The sequence below is a fragment of the Copidosoma floridanum genome, unplaced genomic scaffold, assembly GCF_036245765.1.
Source record: "Copidosoma floridanum isolate Cflo_tuat_1 unplaced genomic scaffold, Cflo_Japanese_pri ptg000017l, whole genome shotgun sequence".
NCBI lineage: Eukaryota > Metazoa > Arthropoda > Insecta > Hymenoptera > Encyrtidae > Copidosoma > Copidosoma floridanum.
This window is the reverse complement of record NW_028321894.1, coordinates 11,086,643-11,103,618: the sequence shown is the minus strand read 5'-3', so window position 1 is coordinate 11,103,618 and position 16,976 is coordinate 11,086,643. Positions and strand designations below refer to the sequence as shown.

At 34.5% G+C, this 16,976-nt stretch overlaps 1 protein-coding gene across 1 annotated transcript in view; it reads left to right on the top strand.

Annotated features, from left to right (window-relative positions):
• LOC106639240 (glutamate receptor ionotropic, kainate 2) overlaps nucleotides 1-16,976 on the top strand; it is a 1,100,929-nt gene that overhangs the window by 481,830 nt on the left and 602,123 nt on the right. Inside the window, exon 5 of the mRNA XM_089592472.1 lies at nucleotides 781-1,074. Within this exon, the coding sequence (XP_089448598.1) occupies nucleotides 781-1,074 (294 nt within the window). The remainder of the gene's footprint in view (nucleotides 1-780; nucleotides 1,075-16,976) is intronic.

Genomic DNA, 16,976 nt, shown 5'->3' with positions numbered 1-16,976 from the left:
CACAACAATAATAATAATGATACAAGGTAACGATTATTGAAATAGTAAGCAAGGACTAGATGTAGTAAAACTACTTTAGGTATAACTATACTGTTTTTCCTCAGACTTTTGTGATGTATAAAATAAAAATAGAAAGTATAAGTGTTCCAACTCTATTTTTGTACACAGCGAAAATAACTTCAGCAGAAGTAATTTTTTCCAATAGCTTATACTCATGAAAAGTGTAAAATAATATTTTCAATTATAATAGGTATTTCTATAATTTCTTTTTAAGAAAAAGCTCTTGCTTCTTTATTTGTGCACTTTAAGAAGTGCATTTAATTAGGCATTTAACTGACACAACTAAAGTAATCGCTATCTTGCGAACATAATCAGATATGAGACTACATTTTTAAGTTTCTTCTTCTTTTGACATATATTTCTCTTTATCTATATTATGTTTCTATCCTGTTCTAAAAGGTATACTAACTTAACTTACGTACTGTTTTTGTATTGCATCCAACTGTTAATGAAAACTTTATTTCTATCATAAGTGCAAAGTGTAAAAATGCATATCATATCACTTTACACGTCATACACTGAAACTTTTTATTTATAAATAAAAATCGTATTGGTCAGGACATATAAAAACGTAAAGCTTGTATCCTAAAAATTGTGAAAAAAACAGTTATATTTTGTATTTTATCTAACGAGAAGTTGTATAAACTAATAAGAAAATTCAAATTCTTATACACCCAGAAACGAAGTCATATATAACACGGACTGGTATTGGTATTTCAGGACTTACAAGTTATTGACTCTAGCCACTATCAATTTTCTGGAGTAAATATGACTGGAGTTCGATTAATTGGAAATAATAATTATGTACCTAATATCCATAATGTCCAAACACATCAAGAATCAAAAGAATTTGCAATTCGTGTTGAGACGGCATTAATTGTTGATGCAACGACTATTTTTTTTGAAGGATATCGACGCTTACAGTATGCTACAAACGGAGAGTCAAAGCCAATTTTATGCAATTCTAATGAAAATTGGGAATATGGAATAAGTTTAAGCAATTTTCTAAAATCGGTAAGTTTTAAAAACATTTTTGGTCTGACAGTCAAGTATTAAACATATTCTTCTAACAGAACTTAATGCATAAGTAACTAAAAAAATACTGCTTAATTAAAGTTAGTATTAGAAAATATTAGAATTAATGAAGTTGTACTTCTATAAGTGCTTTAATAAACATTTATTAACTTACAAATAACTTGTTTGTTCTAAAATAAGTAAATAATTTTTTATACAATTTCTCACATTTTTCCATAATTTTCATATCTGAAAAAAAAAACTTTTGTTACTGTAAAAATTTAATAATTAATTTTTATCACGATTTCTTCTTTCACAAAACTTTTATTGTGGTTGAGAACAAAATATATAGTGTATAACAAGAATATACTAGAGTTGTATAACAAGAAGGAGCCTTTGCACTGTCACACATCTGGCAACGTCTCTTACACTCTCACACCTATATGTACGTCATACACTTTTTATTCCTATACTACCTCCGTGGCTCTCTCTCTCTATCTCCTATCTTAGTTTAATTGCTTGACATGCTTCTTTAAGTGTATAGGATCTGCGCTCCAACTGTAAAGTACATTATTTTTGTAACTGGTTTAAACAAGCAGCTTATGCCCTTATTAAGGCTTTTTTGGGCTTTCAGCCATAAGCTGAAGGAATCCTACTCTATTTCAGTCTTTTTTTTCTCTTTCTATCTTTCTATCTCTACCTTTCTCTTATGACTTCTCTCTTTTGTTCTTGAAAAATGTGAAAAAATGCTTGGAAGTGCATGCCACGTGTAAATGCGGAAACTACTTCACTCTGTGCTGCGAAAAATACCATGTGGTAAAGCTGAGTTGCAATATAAATCTCTCAGTCTTTCATTGTTAGCAATGCTTTTTAAATGCCAAATTATTAAGCAAATATAGATGAACTTACGATGGTGTATAATAGTCACGGAGAAATGCGTTACTTTTGTTTCAGCCACATTAACGTGCAAGAAGTTAGCACATATATTAAAAGCGTTCTTACGTGGTACTAACCAATAAGCTTAACGTTATTGTTGCAAATGAGGGCTGTCTTAAATAGGATTCATTAAAGAGCAGATTTCTCATTCCGGAATACAAAATATATAAAAACAGTCACAAGAGACGGCCGAATAGCGCTTTATGTACTCTCCTCTACTTTATGTAAGTATTACGTTTACCTTTAATCATCGTGGGCAGCACTGAAAAAAGCAGGAAATCTTTAGGCTTAAAGTAGTTGCCTGTAGTAAAAAGCCTCTTTTTCGAATAATCTATAACTTATTACAAACTGGCTACTGGTCCCCATTATGACGTTGTAACTTAGGGTACAATGGAGTAATACTTTTGGGAGACTTAAACATTGACTTGCCCATGGAGTCTACTCAATGGAATATCCTGCACTATTCCTTGACTCCGTTTGGCCTTAGTATTGTATCACTTAATTCAATACTTGCTTGGGGAGACTGCTTACTAACCGACACGACCCAGTATGAGGCATATTGTACTATCTGATTGCATCAAATTTAGCCTCAAATGTGCTTAACGGTAGTCCAAGTCACATAATTATCAATGAAAGATTGATGAACACACATCAACTATTTTTTTTCTTTAAATTTATGAGACATTAGCATCTACGGAACTCTTAAAGCTTAAATCACTGAGACTTTAATGTAACGCGTACATAAAAAGTGAGGTTACATTATTTAACAACAGTGTTCATCCGATCTCTTACCAGAAATCATAAGAAAATGCAAATTTTAATATTTTATAGAAAATTTATAGCCGTGAAAACATACGTTGCATCAATGTAACCACATAACCGTAGTACTTCATGAATTTGACAATAACTATTTTTTATTAAAAAGTGCCTATATTGTGCCACTAACATTAATGCCTTTGATTTTTAATACTTAACAGTGTACTAATCCTAAATCTCGTCTTTCATAAATTTTCGTTTGGAATCATTTTTGATGCAATAAATCAATGTACTTATTCAGTACTCTAGAAAAAAATTACTTATTCTTATATACATCCTTACAACTTCATGTGTAGAAAGTTTGAGTAAGAAACTATAAAGGGCAAAATGGGCTTTGTAATAGGGACACGATAATAGACACAGGAACAGTCTTGGGGCTTGATAATTGAGCCAAACAAAAAATTTTTATTTAAATACTTATCACAAATTTTATAACTTAGAGAAATGAATACTGACAGTAAGTAAGGTAAGCTATTGATATCGATTAAAATCGGAATAAATAAATTCAGTATCAATGTAATGTTATAAAAGTTTTCGAGAAGACTTGTTAGACTGTCTATAAATAGGCCCCCTGTCTCTGCATGCAATAATAAATACCGTTCACTTATATCTCCTATTCTTATAACTTTTGCTAATTCTTATATTTCTTCCAGTGAAGAATAGAAAGAATGTTTTGACTAAATTTTCATCCCACAATTAATAATGTACTTGGTAAGAAGAATTCTTTCCTGGAATTTAATCGAGAATAACATACTCTAACCTTCGAATTAGGATAAAACGTAATTTTTGTTTGTATGCATAATATATTTTAAATAAGTTTAATATATGTGATGATTATTTACCGATCCACAAGGAAATATAAGTGGAAATAATTTTGTGATATTGAAAATGAGGTGTACGTATCTCGAAATTCTCCAATTAGGATATGTTCGATTTCAGTTTCAGCCTAAAAATGTATTTATCGTGAAGTTGGCTGCAAGTTAAATTTGTCTTGCTTCAAACAGACAGATAGATAGTATTGCTATTATTGTGTAGCTAATAAAAGTTGGCTGTAATTGTATATGTGTGCACTTTATTCGCAGAAGCAGACAAATCGTCTTGTGCCTACTACAGTGGCTTTGGTTTTGCTGTTTAAGGTTAATGTGATCATACTTATTATGGAATTAGTAAGCGTCATTATTTAATGACAAATGTATGTACAGCTGATGGTGTCTAGAGTCAGACAGCTGCTGCCAGAGATATGTAAGATATTCAATTGTGAAATGCGAGCTTTTTAAGAAAAAAGGTGTACGACAGAAAGTGTATTTAAAAAAGAATCTTTGTAGAAATAAATGGGCTTGTAGTCTTACTGTAAAGAAAATTTTTTACGTAAAAGATTCTGTCACAGTCTACATAAGGAGCAAAAGTGTCAAAAATTTGGCTAACAATAACATTGATGCTGATCATATCTTCTCAATAGACAACAAGAAGAGTTGATAAGTGTTCTTAAGAAACATTTTTTTTTACTTTTCATGCTAAAAAATTACCAATTATACTATATAATATAGTTTTTTTGGTAAAAACTTTTTTATAAATAACGCTTGGGTCTTTATAACTAGCCTAAATACTCATCAAAGATTGAAAATTTATTAAACCCATTGATGGAATGCTATTACCTTGGTGATGGTGCTAACATGAAAGTGTACCTTGCACACTAAAAAAAAAAGTTAATAAATGTCAGTACTGTAGTATTGAGGCGTGAATTTGAGCAAATTAATTATATAATACATTCATGATTGAATCAAAAATAATGGTGAATCTTATAAATTATATTTTATTTCAGAGTATTCGTCTGTGGTGATGGAAGCAGAAAAAAGCAAGCCAAATTAGTCCCAGAAGTAGTTTAAATAGTTATTGTCACATCATGGAGCTTCAATTTAATCTGGGAGTTGGCTGATTATAAGTATGACGTGAAAATTTTAGTGCCTCATGTGTATCCCTTATTTAGTTCTGAAACGAGTCTGAAGTTTTGAGCACTAGCCCAGAGCAATTCTAAAAAATTTCATAATACTTATAATACAACTGCAAAAGCCCCAACGAACGTAAAATAGGCATCGGAAACATTATGTTTTTACTTTAAATCTGGAAAGACTAGATCAACGTTATCATAGTCGTTTACTTTTTTTTGGTTTCTCAAAAATCCTCTGGGTAAGTGCTTGGAACTTCAGACTCATGTTCTGAATCAAGCTATAGTTGAATGCTGGATACAGGTGTAAGGCACAAATTAAAAAAACTTTTTCATATCAAATTGGATCGTCAATTAAAAAGTCAATTTTACTCGTTCTAAAATGTGACTTAAGTTCAAATTGTTATGCAAGATTTCACACATGTCAACTTAGTTTGTACGTAAACGAGAAATTTCAGTATCATACAATAAATGTAACTGGCGATTGATCGAAAAATGTTACAAAATATAATGTGCTTGTAAAATCTCTAACTAAAAGTCTTAATTGCACTTGCTTCTAAGGACTTTTACTTGATTTATAGACCAGTTTGTTTGCATGTTTTATTTTTATGATTTAGATAAAAATGAGATACTGACACTTATTATGTGAAATTACTTTTCAAGATAATTTGCTTTGTAATTTGACCCTTAGATCAAAAACTAAAACTTACCCACAAAAGTTAAAAAAAGAGCTTGTATACTCGTGAAAAGTGTGTACAAGCTATCACTTTTAATCTATTGTAGCTGTAACATAACTTTGGTATCGTATTAGATCATGAGCTAAAGTCCAAAGGGAGTGAAAAATTAATACCTGCCGCAACACTCACAGAAAGTAAGAGTTCTCATAATGCACAGAGATTAAGAGTGTTTTTATCATATCGTATTTTGTTCAGAGTTTTGTTGTTATTTAAAAAGTGCCATAATGAAAATAAAACATACCAGCTGTAACCTTGACCAATAGATAGAAAATATAACTTTGTCATTGAAAGCGCCATTTGCAACATGACTCTGACTTATCTTCTATCCAGTAATTGCCTTTTAGAAAACGGACCCTCCCCACAAAAACAATACCTGTCACAACTTTCGCTATCAATTTTTTTATAATAATTTATTGGAACACTGGTGTATCAACATTGATTTTTTTTCCCTTTCTTCAAAACTTTCCATGCCAATTTTAAATCACTAAACACAATTGGGATAACTCAAACCTTTCTTATCACGACGGTATCTTCCAAGGACGCCAGTAAAAACTGAGGAAAACCAAGAAGACGGTGTTGAGAACGTAGGAAAGCATTTAGTGGAGAATTCTTCGGATAACGAATCACCCCTACGTAACTTCAACGAACACGAAGGGACGGCTGCAGCTGGCATCGAGAACCCCATTACTACTGCTCAAGAAAGTACAAGTCAGCAAGAAAACCTAATTAAGTCATCTCAACCCAGACCCACTACTCCCGGTGCTAACGATCCACATCAAAACGATACGGAAAATCTACCGCAGCATCACCCGTTTACGAACGAACTTGTAATCATGGCGCAAGCAATCGCTTTAAAGGACACCATAAGGGTAATCCCAGAGTTTAGTGGTTACAATATACCCTCAAGAATGTTTTCGAAAAGCTGCGACGAAGCTAAGAATATGGTAAACGCAGCAAACGAGCCCAATATTACGAAACTAATTAGGTGTAAATTAATAGGAGAATCACGAATGGCCATACGTATAGTAACCAGTAACCTGTGGAAACATTGAAGAGCTCAAAAATCATATCAAAGCTATTTACGCCCCCACCAAAACTATACACCAACTCCTTGGTGAGATAGGTAATGAATTAAAAAAACCAGAAGAAACAGTACTTAGCTACGCAGATAGAATATACGATTTATAGCAACAAATACTAGAGGTAAAGAGATTAAAAGACGAGGGAGTAGTCCCATCCACATACATCGCGTTCTTACAGTCTGGGTCAATGGACTACTTCAAGAATTGACTTAACCCAGAAATTGAAGTCAAATTAAGCATTATAAATGCAGAAATCTTGAACGATATAATTGAAAGAGCCATTAAAATAGAAAAAGCGCTACAAACGAGGCAAGCACTTAGAGGCCAAGTAAAGGTAACGCCACAACCGGAGAAACGGCGCTATGCTTTATACTGCCGATTATGCTTATCTAACAATCACACGGATGCTGACTGTGAGTCTCAAACCACTTGCCAGTTATGTAAACAAAAAGGCCACATCGCGGACAAATGCAAACCACCTGCCACAACAGTCCGCAGTAATACTACCCCTTCCAAGCAGCAGCCAAAAGAAACCCTTATTAGTTATCAGGTATGCAGAAAACGAGGCCACATAGCCATCAAGTTTTTCAAATACTCAGGGCAAATAAATGTGGGAGGAGCTGGTGCACTACCGGTAACATGCCAGTTATGTAACACCATGGGTCATATCACCTTGAGATGCACAAAAATAAGTGAAAATCTAATAGCTTGCTCTATTTGTGAAGGACAGGACCATACGACGAATAACTGTCCGATAAATAAAGTAGTCTGCCAAATATGCAACTTAGCTGGACATATAGCTCTCAACTGCAGACGGCGTCAGCCGTCACCTGACGCTCAGCCACGTTGCACGCGATGCCGCAACAAAGGACACGTCGCTGCAGATTGTAAAACTTGTACCTACTATTTTAACCGTGGACATACGATACTAGAATGTGGAAAGCGCGAATATAACGAGCGCGTGAAACAGGTAAACCCCACTGGCCCCCCAGTAATGAGTGCGGCTCTGAGTTCCCCCGAAGCATCAACGCACTCGCTGGATACGAGTCAAATTCTGGAAGAATTAATGCTCTCAATCTAAGCCCCAAGCCAAAGTATGTGCCCTATTTAGATTTTATGGCAGGCACCCAGCCCATAAGTCGAATGATCCATTCGGGCTCCCATGAAAATTTGATAAAACGTAAGAGCGTCCCCGCCAATGTCTGCATCTACACAAACAAAATAATGAAGTTTCACGGCATGGGTGGTGACACAACCTCGTCAACTGAAACAGTAATACTAAAGGTGCTCGACTTCACAGTTTTCTTTCGTGTCGTAGAGGAGCCATTTAATATACCTTACGATGGCACAACAGAAAAAGGTTTTCTTTTAGACACAAAGTGCGAAATAAGATTTAAGCACCAACTTTTAAAATTCCCTGGTCATGTCACAAAATTTAAACAAAATCTAGATATAGGCCCACGTGAAACTTACTGCTCCAATATTAATGAGTCGTTCGAGAATTTTTTTATATTTAAATATTCACAAACCAACCAGACAGCTTCTGATAGATACCGGTTCAGAAGTCAGTATAATTGAAGACAGTCAAGCCCTTGAAGCATATCAGATTAATGCGAACGATAAGAGAATGATTAGTGGGTTTGGAACTAAAGCAATGGAAACACTCGGAAGTACTGTCATCGGCTTTGGAGCCTTAGAAACTACATTCCAAGTTATACCAAACGACTCGAAACTAATATTCGAAGGAGTCCTAGGAGCTGAGTTTTTTACCCGCAATAAGGTCAGGATTAATTTTACTAACAAGCTATTGACCTTACAGGGCGATAGAGTCCCCCTTAGTATAAGATACGAAAAATTGCAGCTACCTACTGACAGAGAAGCAATCGTAAATGATGCGACACCTGACGACGAGGAAAATGACGGCTCCCTTAGTTGCAAAACCTTAGTTGATAAATTTTGCAGCTTTGGGGAAAGAGAAACATTCCTCAAGTTAATTAATAAACTATATGATGAATTAGATATCCCAAATATGAGTGGCAGCGAAACCAATATTTACCTTTTTTAAGAAATCACCGTTAATGCCAGTGGTAACCAAAATACCAACAGTAACATCAATGATTATATTTTCCAGGGTCAACAACTAGAAATGCTAATAGATTTAAAATCTCTCGAAGCCGATGAGATGGCTCAAGCTAGAAGATTGATAGAGTGGCACCACAGAAATTTTCACCTTGAAGGAGATACACTAACGGTTACCAACATCGCAACTCACCACATACCTACGGTTGATGACATATCGGTGGTTACTAAGCAATATAGGCTACCTTACTATCGGGTTATAGTACAGCCCTATAGATCGTACTTAAAAAGAGCACCGATGCCACTCCTAAATAAAGAGTAGTCCTTAATTTTACACCACTTAATAAGAAAACTATACCGATGAATTTTTCTCTCCCCAATATAACAAACATATTCGACCAAGTCGGGGACTCCAAATATTATACGGTAATCGATTGTAAGTAAGGCTTATACGAAATCCTGCTGCACCCCGAAGATGCCCACAAAACCGCATTCTCGACTCCCAACGGGCATTACAAGTTCGTTCAGATGCCTTTCGGCTTACGAAACGCAGCAGTGGAATACCAAGCTGCTACGACAAAGACCCTCGACGGATTAATTCGCAAGGGTGCATTTGTAAATATGGACGACATAGTTATTTACGCGAAGACTCTCAAAGACCACGAACGGCTCTTCGACCTAGTAATGAAAAGACTATGTGAAGCCAACTGAAAATTAAAACCCAGCAAATGCAAACTAATGCAAAAGAAAGTAGTATACTTAGACCGTATACTAAGTGAAGAAGGATTAAACCCAGTCCCCAAGAAATTAGAAGCAGTAAAATTATACCCTACACCAAAAAATCTCAAGTATGTAAGACAATTTTTAGGATTTGCAAGATACTACAGATGCTTTATTCAAGATTTTGCAAGAAAAGCTAAGCCTTAACGGAAGAAAAGATCCCAAAAGCATTAAAACCAATGACGAAAACCACCTGGCAATATGCAGAACCGTCAAACCAGGCAACAAGTGGCATATACACCTCCAGTGATCTAAAGAGGCTTAGAGATCGAATCATGTTCCTTATTAAGCAGCCAACACTTCTCAACAATATTGCCCGAGATATGCATGGACCACCAGCAATTGACTATCAAAGTACCATTTTCAGGCTCCTCAATAACGCATCACTGGAGGAATTTGCTGATAGTTCCTGCAAGCGTGTATGTCGGAAACTGACCACTTTTGGCAACGATAGTGCAGGATTTGTGACCATCTACGTGGTTATCCATCTAATAAAAACAATAGCAGAAGGTTTAATCAACAGCTACTTACTGCACCAAACCTACGAGTGGTCAGTACGCATGCTTGGCGCAATCTGAAACACCCTTACAAAGTGACTACTTTTCGTTGGACAAGATCACCCAAATCACTAAAGTAACAGAAACCTTGCAACACAAAAAGAAGCTGAAGCATAATGCCAAATCTGCGTACAAAACTACATGCAAATCAAAAACCCTGCCACTCCAAACATCCATTATACTATCCCAAAAGAAGACCCACTTAACACCATTTCATACTAACCCACGAGAGCGTCACGCCAAACCAAATGTAACTTTTCTCTCCAAACAGGTACTCAGCGAACTGCTTCTAGACCTTTTTGTTAAAAGCCCTAGTACCAGTTTTAGAAAGGGGGTAATAGGGGGAAGCACAACCCTACATTTATGCAAAAAAATAAATTCTTTTTTTTTCATAACAAGTATAAGTGTTACTAAACTGAGATATAGTATTGGTTCCGGTAAAGGTTTTTGATTACTGTATTCCCGTAACCACAGAGTCCCCATTGTTTTTATTTCATATCTTGAGGCACCCTGGGCAAACGTGGGCCAATGAATAGATATAAGTCATAAATAAATAAGAATTACTAACTTCAAACCAAAGATTTAATTTATCATATTGTAAACTAGGTAAATAAGTTGTTAACACTCAGTGAGCTGTTCCTAGACCTCTTTGTTTATACCAAACGCCCTAATACCAGTCTTAGGAAGGGGATGTATCATCGCTGTATCTACAATAATTTTTTTCCCCTTTCTTTAAAATTTTCCGTGCCGATTTTAGAACACTAAACGCAGGGGTCAATGTCCATCTGAAACGAGGTGAATCACCTACAAGATTGCTCGTAGCTAAGGTACTACGACCATGCACGACTAACGTACACGCTCGTTGGCTCATGCTGACCGAAAAAAAAATCAAACGAAATACTTTTCAAAGCATAAAATAATGAAATAACTCTCAAGAACTAACGAATACAAAAGGTTAGCTAGTAACAGTTGCGCCGGAAGATAAGAACTAAGACAAGTAGACTAAGATAGAGTTAATGTATAGTTAATAAGCAACGACAATATAAGTAATAATGTTAACTACTGTAAACCTAACAAAGCAACATTATTAGTTTTTCGCTCGTTTTTTATACATAAGTTGCCAAGCTACCCTCTTACACCGTAGAATTTTTATACCATTCGCAAAAACCTAATTTTTGTTATCCGAACACATGTCGCTACTTTTCAATATTTAAAGGAAATCGGGAAAGTTAAGCCAACAATCAACAATAGCTCCTTTCCCTTTTCCTGACTCAGATATGTCGAGAAAGAGTTTGTGTGACCGAGCCAATATAAGTAACGGAATTTTCAAATCCCCAGGGCACCACGTGCCAACGTCCTCGCCAACAAGTAATCAAAAGGAAAAATGAAAATTGATTATTCTACTAAAATTTTGATATACATCCGTAGCTAACAATAAACAACAAGCATAGTTAAGTTAACAAGCAATGAGTCGCGACAAACACCCGATAAGTGTTTGGACCACAACTACAGCTGCTTCAGAGATAAATGATTGGACCACTGTTTACAATTACTCTTTCCAACTGTCAATTTGTTTAATTCATGTATCTGGCAATGCTAGAAACTATTATAGTTATTTATGTGTAAAAATGTCTATTACTAACCCTATTATTAATATAGCAACGTAGTGAACGATTATTCAGTTAACTCCTACATGAAATATTGGGCAATTCTCATCGCTCTTGTTGCAATAAATTTCATTAAATAATCGAACAATGCTTAGTCTAAGTAAATTTTAGCAATATGTCATCCTAATGTTAATATTAAATAACATGGAAGATCTGTAAAATCTTGATGTAAAAGAGAAAGGAATGGTGCAAGTGAGTGGATTACCTACCCCTCTCTTGACGCATGTCAAGGAAATCCAGCCAGAGGTGGAAAGTGCCTATTTTAAGTGGCTACACTAGAGCAACTCCAGGCAATTAGATATTCGGCTATTGACTTTTCCCCCAAAATTTTCGGTGATTAGCTATCCTGTGTCGGTTTCCAGCCAGCGCGTGGTCAAGGTCCGATACTCTTTATAAAAAGAGCCTGGAGGCACAGTAAGGGATAGTTACAGCTCAATTTCCTCCTCGAACGGTTGACTAGACAGTTAGAGTTCACCTTTGCTATCTCACGGTCCTCCACGAGTGCAGTTTTAAATCTTTGATCTCGGACACTTCGCGCTGGTTCAGCACGTTTACGCTTCATACCAAAAATAAAAGTAAGTCTAGTTCAAATATCAAAGTGACAAATCAATGTTTTTCTGTCAGTTTCAATGCAGACGTGTGTTTTTAGAGTTCGAAATACAGAGTCGGTGAAATTCCACACTACGAGATTAAATAAAGGAATTGTTCCTCACGTAAAGTCTAGGGCAATCACATTTACTCCGGATGGTACTGGTGGCCCCTAGACCGGTCGCGAACTTTAACCATTGTCCCTCCTTGCGTAACCTCTGAAGTATAACTACCTTTGCTCGTTACGGTAATGGTAATCTCTAGATCGCGAATGGGATACTATTCGACACATCGCATCATGTATCCTCGATAAATCTGAGGCGCACCGCGAGCGAGTGCATCGCTTTATTGTTTGACAACCGTGTCAATTTAATTAAGATGGCCGTCCTCGCCCCCTTTTAAATACTCAGACAAGAAATTAAACTACCTTTTGGGCCCTGCGTCCCTCCTACGCGCCCAGAGCGAGTCCCGAGTTAATAAGTAAAAGCTTAGACTTGAATAATAGGTTGCGCCGACGTAACACTATATTATAACTAAAGATGGTCGCAATTTTTTGATTTAATAAAGGAAATGAAAAATCTTTTTCATGTCAGGATTTTAGAACCGTACATAAAACCGCATACAAAAACTTTTTTTTCTTTATTGGTTTGGCTTGATCACAACAGGTATAAATTAGTTGCGTACGGCAATTTATGTACTCCAGTATTACTTATCACAGCAAAACTACATCACGGAAATATTTAATCCAGATTACTACGATTTATAAGTTTAACCACCTTTTATCAGATTTTACTTTAATTCGTAGAAAAATATGGTCTGATAAGTACAAAAAGTTGAAACATGTTCAAATACAAAGCAATAGAGTTTTCTACAAGAAAATTTGTTTATAATAGCAAATTAAATTTCGTAGAAGACTGTGGTCAAAATAAAAGAATATACTTAACTGTAATATTGAATTATTTTTTAAAACTTGTATTAGCCACACTCTGAGGATTGGGGCAGATAATTTAATCTTTGAATTATAATCGTTATATCGCGTTATTTTCAATGCTAAGCAAAAACTATCGTGCATGTTTTAAGATCTCAATATAAAAAATTAGTTTTTTATTTTTAAGAAATTCCTTTTGAAAGTATTCAAATTTTTGATAAAAATTTTAACTCTTCTTCCTTCCACAACCTTGCAAAAAATAAATTTCAGATAGTATAACTAGCACTGATTGGTAGATAGTTAAATAGCAAACAAATTTATCTGTCTTTTTTTGCAGTACAGTGACCCGAGAAAAAGTTATAAATGAAATTCGAAGAAAAAATCTCGTCGATTCTCATTACTTGTTTAATAACATGATTATCCCCGAAACAATTTCTTATACTTCTGATAATAATACAAAGCTATTGAAACATTTTTTGTCTTAGTTAAAAAAGTTATTATCATAGGCTTCATGTACCGGTTTTTGCATTTCATTTAGCTAAATGTAAAATAAAACTGTTGTGTTAAACTTACATTCTTATACTTCAATTTTTGAGGTACTTATCTGCTCTAAAAGTGGTGTAAAAAGGTTTAAAAGTGGTGTTCCCTGTAAAAATTTCATGTAATAATAGTATAAGGTTAGTTGAGTTTGACATATTATAATTTTTTCTGTAAACTATTAATTGCTTATAATAATAATCAGTTATGAATTGGTTACGATTATAAAGTTAAGTTTAGCTAAGAAATTTGATAATATTTGTTTACTTAGTTGTGCATTTTTTTTTGGCACTTATGTCGTCTTTTAATAGAAGTTGTAAACATTCCCAAGCCATAATGTTTATCATAATATCAAGTTCTTCACAAAATTAATTCCAAATCACTTAGAAATATGGAATCTAAAATAAGAATCCCTTTTTTCCTTACTTACTGTGACTATTATACGAGAAAATAAAAAAAATGTTGAAATGACATAACTTGTAATTTGCTAAGTCATAAAAACAATTTTTAAATGTCAAGTTTTGCATTTTGTAGTAGTATATAACGTACTAGCACTTTGGAAAAGTTTTCACTTTTTAACATACTAATTATACTACAACAATACTTCTGTAACCAAGTATGGTCGATAAGGTAAAATTGATCTGACGAATTGAAACCAGTAGTCAAATAATTTTATCATTATTATTATGGTTCCTATTCTATCAACAATACACAGATTTTCACAAAGCTTGTGTATTATAAGTATTTTAAGTCAAAAAAAATGTTCAATGTACATGCTCACTAGATCATGCTTATGGTTTATAGAGATCGATTATTTCATAAGTACTGTCAATCAAAGAATATACAGTAGCTTTATTATATACACTGATGACTTAACTACCCATACCGTAACAAGTAATAGTGCAAGCCCTAGAATTTATGCCCACAGTAAAAAGAAAAACACACGAAAAAACTAATAATTCTTAGAGAAACTTACTTTGATTCTCAATATCAAAGGTTGTTGGGTACACGTAGTAAGCCAGCTTGAGAAATTCGAGGCAAAATTTAAACCACTCTCGCAGAGGACCATATGGTAGCGAAGGCGGACTACAATTACCCAGTCAATGGTTTGAGGATACAAGTAAGAACTGTGAATTCACCTTTGAAAGGACCATGGTAGCAAAGACATGTTCGAACTCCTTAGTCCGCCATTCAAGGGGTGCCTGTTAACAGCCTGTTTTGAAGGTCTCCAGGCCTTTTTAATCAAAGCAATGGACCTCGGTCACGCGCTGGGTTGAAAGTGATGCAGGATAGCTTGTTAAAGGAACATCATGGATAGAAGACAAAAGCCAGAAATCTAATTGATTAGAGATGTTCTACCTCAGCAACTCACAAAATGGCTTTCCTACGTGCATCAAGGAAAAGGAATGTGATTCACTTACTCATGCCCTTTCATTCTCTTTAACATCTAAATTTTACAGATTTTTCCTTGTAACTTAATATTAACATTGATATAAAATATAACATTTATTTGTTGATGCTAGGTGCTGTTCGTTCATTTAATAAAACTTATTGTAAAAAAGTGGTAACAATCGAATTATATTTTTAATACGTGCTTGAGTAAATAAACGGTTTTTGTGTTATTTTTTTACAAACCGTTAGTTATAGACTCATACATTTATTGGTTTTTAAAGTTAAAGAGGCTTGGGCGATTTTGAATTAAATGCTGGCTAGGTGTAAAATCCAGAGATTATATAAATAAAGTTTGCTAGATTATTTTAGGAAAACAAAATAGGTAGGTCAACACATTTATTTTCGAGATAATCGCTTGTGAAAATTCGTCATTTTAACACGCAACCTTACGGAACCCGAAATTCAATAGACTACCGTACCGCAATAAAAAGCTGTTGGCCCACACATTAAATTGGTACATGTACTTGTAAGTATAAATAATTTATTATTTTAAAAAAAAAAATAGGATCATCACTTTCAATTTTTGAGAAAAAAGCGAGGAAAACATGGAACATGAGAATTGTTTTGTTCAGGTACTGTAAGTGCGCATGTGCTGTACATTCATAAACATACAAGCATAAAAAAATAAGTCTAACACAAGTATAGGTATATAAAAGCAGATGAGCGCAAGAGAGTACAGTGTTGTGAGCTTTATTGTGGCAGGGCCGTCATCTGTACACAAGGTACCTCGGGAAAATTAATAAACTTTTTAATATCGATTTTCCCAAAGACTTTTCCGCGTATTATTGCTATTTTGTTCACACATGTGTATAATCAAAATGATTATAAAAAAAATATTACAAAGAATCATTTGTATGACAAGTACCCCACAGGGGCCCCTCAATAGATACGATACCAAACGCCCAAGCCTCCTTAATTTCAAATTTTGTATGTAAGACTATATTAGATTCTTATTTCTGGTCAACATAAGCTGCCGTGCATGTACGTTAGTTATGTTTGGTCATAGTACCGCAGCTATCAGCAACCTCGCAGGTGACTTACTTCTTTCAAAATGCACTTTGGTCTTTGTTTCAAATGCTTCCTAAATCTGCTTGGGAAATTTCGCTCGATAGAAGAACAAAAATAACTGTAAGTAACCGTATCAACAATAGTTTACTGACATCATACCCCCCCTCCTAAAACTGGTACTAGGACTTTTGATAAAAGAAGATCTGGGAGCAGTTCGTTTTGTATTAATACTTATTTGCTTAGTTCACATGATGATTATTTTCTTGCTGAGGGTAAGAAATCCTCATTTAAAAATGATTTTTATTCATTATGTGGCCTGCATTTGCCCAGGAAGCATTAATGTATGCCAAAAATATCTTTACGAGGACCAATACCTTAGTTTGCATTAGCTACGCTTATACATATTATAATAGAACGGAAAAACTTATTTAATATTTGCGTACATATAAGACTATGTGACACCATATCGCCCCCTTCTAAAATTGTTACTAGGGCTTTTTTAACAAGGACCAGATAGTAGTTTACTGATTACAGTGCTTCTACTTACAGGCTGATATTATCATTAAGAGATTGAAATCACACGCTTTATTTTAATTTTACTGCAGTTTTTCGAATTGAAGAAATATTGTACCCTTATGAATTATGTTTCTTGTCCATTTACTGCTTATGATAATAGCTAATCAAACATAAAGTTGCTTCATCTTTTTTCGTTGCAATCACTTAGGTTTTATGGTAATTTGCAGAAAGGGCAATGATTTTTGATTGACTTAAAATCTCTGTATGGGCTTGG